This window comes from Cicer arietinum, chromosome 7 (genome assembly GCF_000331145.2).
Source record: "Cicer arietinum cultivar CDC Frontier isolate Library 1 chromosome 7, Cicar.CDCFrontier_v2.0, whole genome shotgun sequence".
Taxonomy (NCBI): Eukaryota; Viridiplantae; Streptophyta; class Magnoliopsida; order Fabales; family Fabaceae; genus Cicer; species Cicer arietinum.
The window spans coordinates 41176919-41184586 of NC_021166.2; the positions used below are offsets into that span (position 1 = coordinate 41176919).

Sequence of the window (7668 nt, forward strand, 5' to 3'; positions counted from 1 at the left end):
TACACAACACTAAACAGTATTGCAATTTTATACGAAAACTATTGTTAACATAACTAATCAGCTTATAAACAGGAACATGAATGATAAGATAGGCACAACTTTTTATGCTTATGGGCGTTTGAGGATAATTTTCTCTTACACCAACATTGCTTTGTGGTGCATGATTTGTAAAATTTAGTTTTAAGAAAGTGATTTTTGTTTTCTGAATCTAAGATTTCAAAAATATTAATCAAAATAGTTAAAGTATTTTACCATGTACTCGATCATTTACATTCTGGAACAGGTTTCCTTCTATGTAGATGTTTCTTCAAGGAATGAATGTCTTTAGTCTTCTAATAACTTCAGTTATTTCTCTATCCTTCTTGTATTAAGGTCTTTTATATATGCTTGCAGGTTGCAGGTTTTTGACCATGCTAAGTTTGATGATTGGGTGGTGAAGGGGGTAGCCCCAGCCATAGAACCCAGTTTAAAACTCTATGAAGATGTTTTGAATCTGGGGTATAAGGTCATTCTACTTACAGGGCGGAGTGAACAACATAGGGCTGTTACTGTTGATAATTTGATAAATGCTGGGTTTCGGGATTGGCACCAGCTCATATTAAGGTAATTCCTACAAAGCTTGTTAACTTCAGGATAGCAAATGAAAATCTATATGTTCATTGTTCAATGTTCAATGTTCAGAGCTTTGAATGCATGTGTTTAATGCTTTTGTGATATAGTAGATAAATTTTGTTATTTTGTGTTTAAACAAAATCATTTACCAGTCACTTCTGTTCTTATCGCTATTAGCTTTTATCAGTTTTGTTGTTGTGATAGCTTCAAACGTGGAGGATTTGACATGTTTCGGTTAAGAATAACCTGAAGTAGAAAACTTGTACAAAAATTTGACCATTTTTTTTGTTGGGAAAGAATAGCTTTAGTTCAAGTTAGTCTATTTGTTTGCAAGGTTAATAAACGAAGTAAAAGTATAAGCAAAATAAAGTAGGATGCTGCAATGAATAGAAGTAGAAGCAATTGAAGGGAGTCAAGTAATGTAAGACTAGCAACGATGAAAAAATATTTGAATTTAAGCTATTCTAGTGTAGGAAATAATTCTAGAAAAGGTCAAATGGATGACGAAGAGTATTTTTTATCAAACTTTTAATAGAAAATTGCATAAAGATTTCAAGCGGCCTTCATACAAGTTTTTTTTAATTTAGTTGGACAAAATGGTCAATGCACATTACAATCTATGACTTTGTTGTACGTGCAACATTTTCCGAGGTTTAAGTGAGCATGCTAGGATGGTTGAATGTTCATAGCAGTGAAAAATGAGTATAGTGCCTTCCTACAAAAGCAAGGATTAAATTTCTTGGATCCATCATACAAGATGATGCAAAAATAGCTTATGTGTAAACTGTAGTATTCAAGTTGAGCAGTTGAAAAGCAGAAATGTATCATGTGTTTTTTGCGACGGAGAGATGCCTCTAAGCTTTAAAAATTACTACATAGTTATAAGACCTGCGGTATTCTGGTTATAGAGAATAAGACCAATAGAAGCCCCAATAAGAAGATTATATTGATGAAAAATAGACCTTTAGTTCGAGGTAGAGGAAGACTAAGTGGGAGATTTGTAACACTCAAGTTCGACATATGGTTTTAGTACATAGGCTTTGATACACATTTTCACATCCTCCTCTTTATCAACTACAAGTGGCTCTAGCATGGGGGAAATAGTTTTACATCAGTTCCTTTAGGATGAATTAGCTTGAGAGTTAAGTTTGTACCTAATGGCAGTGTTTGATGACCAAGAATGCCAAAGAAACATGTACTTAGTCTTTACTTTTGGAGTGCGATACATGACGACTCATATGAGACGTGGTTCACTTGATCAGAATTAGGAGAGAATATTCTAACTAGCCACCTAGAACAATTTTATTCTGTTTTGCATTTTTCTTAGTTTTCTCAGTTATTCCTTCTTGTATTAAAGTGGTTTCAGGATTATAATAAAAAAATTCCTATTTTCTTGTACTTATCAAACTATAGTAATAAAATAATTGGTTGGAGTCCCAACATGATACTCATCATGATAAAGAATGATCTGAATTTAAGACATGGATTTAATGACAACTTTAACTGAAACCATTGATAAAAGATTTATATCTAGATGGCCTAATCGAAGATACTTGGCTAGTTCATGTAGTCGACCCCACCTTGTGGAAATCGTCTAATGTAGTCAGTTAATTGTGTATGCTAAAACAATTGAAATGATTACAGGCTCCTTCCTTACCATAGTTCTCAGTTTCTACTGTGATTAAAGTACTGAAGTAGTGCTGAATGTCTTTCAACTTGAAATGCACTTTGTTTGACAGTCATTATCTTAACAATGTGAAAAGTAGGCATTGTTTTTAGTTTTCTGGATGCATGTGTAGACATTTTGTTAGTTCTTTATAAATTTGTTGACGTTATTTACTGTACTTTTGTTTAAGTGAACTGAAATGTTGACTCAATTTTGATGGATGAATTTTTATTGGTAGGTGGATACCTGAAATTTTGCTCTATATTTGCAATAATTTCGAATCACTATAATTTTATGATCATCATGTATTTTGCACCCAGATGCTATGTCTCTTTTATGCTGATATTTCTGAATCTGTTCTGTTAAATTGTTCAGAGGCTCAGATGACAAAGGGAAACGAGCTGTTATTTACAAATCAGAGAAGAGGAGTGAGATGGAAAAAGATGGATACAGGATTCTTGGAAATTCTGGTGATCAATGGAGCGATTTGATAGGTTCTTCATTATCTGTTAAGTCCTTCAAGCTTCCAAATCCCATGTATTACATTTCTTAGCAATTCTCATTTATATGCAAATAATCGCTCTAAAAAATTCTGAGCTGTACATAAATGGAAGTCACTAATTCATAGTATATTGCACAAGCCATTGAAACTCCAGTATAAACAAACTCAATTAAACTTTCGTTGTTAAAAACTTGTTTTAACTTGTCAGCACAAAGAAAGCTTGTATTTGTCCGTTTTAAACATTGTTGTGCGTAGTTTTCTTTATTGCACTAATAAGCTTGAACTTGCAATAATTTGATTTGCAAAATCTTAATGTTCAAATTTATGTAATCATTCATAAACTTGTTGAGCATTTCAAAATGCTTTTGATTGTTTAATAAACACAATGCCTCTAGAAAAATCTTTATTATTCCGTCAATGCAGTAATTCGTTATTAAATAATTTAGCACTTTTGATTTTTATTTAGTACAAATAATACAAATAAAAGTTATTAAAAATTAAGTTGTTGTAATCCATAAATTTAAAATAAAATAGAAACTTGTTAACTCAACACAACTTTTACAAATAGTTTAGTTGAATTAGTTTTTTTATAAACTACATTGGTGTTTGTTGATTTTGATTATCAACTATCAATATCTTTAAATTTTTTTTCTAATATCACTTTTGAAATTGCAATATATAATTGTCCATATAAAAACACATATTGTGGTATTTAAACCGATAAAAATAATATTTTTGATCATCAAAATAATTTTTGGAGGATAAATAATTATTTTTAGATTTTGTTCTAACATGAGATATAAAAGAGTTTAATTGTTATGCAAACATCACATTACAACAATTTATAGAGATGACTTTATAAGTAATTGTAGTAAAATCAAATATCTAAAATAATCTAACAGTTAAATTAAATTTAAAATTTATAAAGAAATATATTCGATTTATATGGTGGATAACACAGTTGTGGTGTGAAAATAAACACACTAATTTTTAGCGGTGGAACAATATTTTTGTTAAGAAAAAAATATCTGCAAGCGAATTTAAAAGCTTATTTGCTTCATATAAAAAATGTCCTTAAAGTTTCTAGGTCTATTATTAATTAGGTCCGTAAATAATCACCTATACTTGCATTAACATTAACCATTAACTATATCTCATTTCTAATGTCTCCTTTTATAAGAAAAAAAAAACATCAACAATTTATTTTATATATTTATTTAAAACGAGATTATTCTTAATAAAATTTGATTATGAATCACTGCTAAATCTTAATTACGGTATAATTCAAAAATGGTTTTAAAAAATAAATTAAAACTTGTTTCTTTATAAAAAAAGTTTAATTACATTTTTAGTCTTTTAATTTTTATTAATTTACAAAATTAATCTCTCTATTTTAAAATTTAATATCTTGAGCCTTTATTTTGAGTTTTTAATAAAAAATAATGATACACTATATTTAAAATAACGTGACATATGATACGACATTTTAAAATAATTAATACTTGTAAAATTATAATAAAACCTATAAAAAATTTATTCTCAACTTTAAAATTTATTTATTTTTTGTAATTTAATTAATAATATTAAATAATTAATACATCTAGATAATTTATTTAAAATATATCAAATTGTCATTTTTTAATTTAAAAATCTAATAAAAGGACTAAATCTATTAACTTTTAAAATAAAGAGATCAATTATATAAATAAATTAAATTAGAAAAACTAAAATTATAATTAAATTTAAAAAGAAAATAATAATTCCTTTTTAATTTGTTATTATTAGTTAGGAGATGATAACTAATTGACGGACAAATAAACATTTATAAATAGGAGTATTGCAGTAAAAAAAGTGATCCAAATAAAAATTTACAAATTTCCAAAAAGTGATTTTCCCGCCATCATCATGGCATCTTCTTCGTCGTCATCAAGAAAATCGGAAGTGGAATTCTCACTCCCAGTGATTGATATAAGTTCGTACGTGAGCAGGGGTAGCTCGAGGGACCCACGCGGAATACCTGTATCCGACTGCAAACTTGTTAGCCGTTCTCTGAAGGAGTTTGGAGCTTTCATTGTCAAAGACATCAGATGGTCTCTGCCTGATTACGATATCTTCCACGAAGACATAGAAACTTTCTTCAAGTCTCTTTCCAATACGCCACATTTGCAAAAGCAGGTACTAACAATCATTTATTAATTTTCCTCTTTTTCTTTCTTTCTTTCTTTCTTTCTTATGATTATGATTGCGATTATGATTATGATTATGATGGTGATGATATAGTTTGGGGTTCCCGAGGAAGTTCCGATGACCTCTGTATACTTTTGGAAATTCGCTCGTCGTCCAGAAAACAACGCCCCTGTTAAGGTCTCTTTCTTTTTCTTTTCTTTTAAGTCGTTTCCAGAAATTAATGCAATCTTGATAAATATATAATAGGTGATGATCTTATGCTTGACGCAGAGATTTTATTTTGGTAGTTTATTTAACACGGAAACCAAAATGATTAAATTGAGTCTTCTCCAGTTTTTTATGTTAATAAAATTAATAAAGTTTAGGTGAGTTGGGTTGGGGAATAGTCAGAACAAATCTCAATACTCAAAAGAATGCCGACAAATGTATTTAAAGATCACCTACCAAAAAAGTCTTCAAGTTGGCAGCGGGGGTTAAACTCCTTAGTAACTGAATTAATCTTTACTCTAAAATTGAGTCTTCTTTCAAAATGAGATTTCTTCTCCAATTTCATTACATACAAAGACAGTGACTTTTAGTAAATAATTTGATTTTAATGAGTGTGGATGAGGGAGATAAAACAAATAATGATAATATATAAAAATATATAAATAATGATTTTTATAATTGTGAACAAACTCCAGCTTTAAATAAAAGTTTATTCTAAAAACTTGTCACTAGATTTGATTGTCTAAATAAACTTTTAGTGTTTTTGCTAAATTGTTTGCTTGTCACTGTTGTGTAGGACTACGGTGTATCCAATGTAACTCCTTGTGGTTTCCCCGACTGGAATCCAACCATGGATAATTGGTCATTCAACATGCTAGGCATAGCCTGTGTTAGTCATTTAATTTATTTATTTTTCCTTTCTTTTCAATGTTTGTTCTAATGCATAGTTTGCGTTATCTGATTGTGCGTAATTGTTAATTACTTAGATGGTAGCTGAAATGGCAGCTATTGGGTTTGGTCTTCCAGTGGATGCTTTCACATCTCGGATTCATTATGTGAGTACATCAATTGCTTCTTATACTCTTGTAACCCTTGATTTGCTGTTATTGTTAACTGTAATTTCTACTGATTGTATAATGCATCGTCTCTTTTCTATTGATACTAGGGCCTACATACGTTAGCGACAATTGGGAGTAACCTCGGAAAAGATGTTCAGGAAGGAACCATTCTTCAAGCATGTCACCATAACTTTAACTTCCTAACTATTCATGGTAGAAATAAATTTCATGGATTGCACATCTGGTTAAGAAATGCCGCAAGAGTTGAAGTGAAAATTCCTGTAGGATGTTTTGTTATTCAGGCAGGAAAGCAGGTAATTTGATGATACCAAACTGAAGCAATACAATGTTTAGCATTTTTTTTATCAATGCCTTTTGTGTTTTAAAATGCAGTTAGAGTGGTTAACTGGAGGGGCGTGCTTAGCTACCAATCATGACATTGTTGTTACAAAAACTACAATGGATGTGATCAATAAAATGAAAGAGCGAGATTGTAGCTTATGGAGAGTCTCTTCATCGGTTAGAGAGCACAAATATGTGTTTGTTTTATTTTAAAAAGAAGAAATAATTCAATTGTGAGTTATATATATTAACTGGTAATGTTTGTGAAATGTAGTTGTATGTGCACGCATTATCAGATGCAATTCTGAAGCCCTTGGAACCCTTTGATAAACATACAGTCAAAATGGCAAACGATTATCCACCTGTACCTGCAGAGTACGTTGTTAGAGAGTATGCCGAAATGAGGCATGCTATGCAGAAAAAGATACTCGAAGGAGACGGCAGTAGTGTGAGTTAGAATCTGCAATTCACGTTCTACGAAGAGACTGCTCTGGTTCACAAATGTAAATAAAATCTACATACATTCTTAGGATCACATATTTCTTAGCTATATGTAAACCATTGGGGCAACAAACTGAAAATTGTGATTTCATGATTTGTTCTAAGTAAAGGGAGCAATTTGAATCTTCCAATTTTAATTCCAACACATATGTACATGTGTATGTTTCAAACTACAGCTAAATCCACATGGGAAAGGTCAAGAATTCCTAAATATCAAAACTATTTTCCAAGGCAGATATTTCCCACACGTTGACTAATAAATATGTCAAATAACTATGTTAACCAAATGCATTATCCGGGTTAGCAAACCAAGAAAGTGAAAATAAAGCAGCATTATGGTTATACAATCAAATTACACCATATACAAACAAAATAAGATGCATATTTGTACTTTTAGACCTTCACTTCAATGCCAATGGTTTTTTCATTTAGAATTTCCTTGGGGGACAATTCACAAGCAATGAGTTATTGGTGTGGGACATCATGAAACAAAGCAGACATGAGATAAACCATAAACAAACCAAAACAAGAGTATGGGAGGAAAGGAGATTAAGATCACAAGCAAAAACCTAGAGAAAGCAGTCATAAGGTATTGTAGAAAATTTTGAAAACAAACTCTTTGAAAAAATTTGTGAAGAAAATAAAATTTTACATAACTTTACTTCCCCTATAACATCTCAACAAAATGGTACTGTAGAAAAGAAAAATATATCTCTTCAATGAGATGACACACACCATGATACATGAACTAAATGATGCAAATCATTTTTGTGCATAAGCAATAAACACTTCATGTTATATTTAGAATATAA

General features: G+C 30.4%; 2 protein-coding genes across 2 annotated transcripts in view; both read left to right on the top strand.

The window, feature by feature from the left end:
- The window catches only part of LOC101503023 (acid phosphatase 1), a 4740-nt gene extending 1720 nt beyond the window's left edge, over window positions 1–3020 (top strand). The window contains exons 2-3 of the mRNA XM_004511071.4: window positions 394–603; window positions 2654–3020. Coding sequence (XP_004511128.1) covers window positions 394–603; window positions 2654–2831 — 388 coding nt within the window. The 3' untranslated portion in view covers window positions 2832–3020. The remainder of the gene's footprint in view (window positions 1–393; window positions 604–2653) is intronic.
- A 1445-nt stretch (window positions 3021–4465) lies between these two features.
- Window positions 4466–6999, top strand: LOC101503347 (uncharacterized). The gene is made up of 7 exons (XM_004511072.4): window positions 4466–4955; window positions 5061–5144; window positions 5752–5844; window positions 5942–6010; window positions 6121–6327; window positions 6407–6532; window positions 6630–6999. The coding sequence occupies exons 1-7, from the start codon at window positions 4686–4688 to the stop codon at window positions 6810–6812; spliced, it is 1032 nt and encodes a 343-aa protein (XP_004511129.1). The 5' UTR covers window positions 4466–4685; the 3' UTR covers window positions 6813–6999.
- The last annotated feature ends 669 nt before the right edge of the window (window positions 7000–7668 follow it).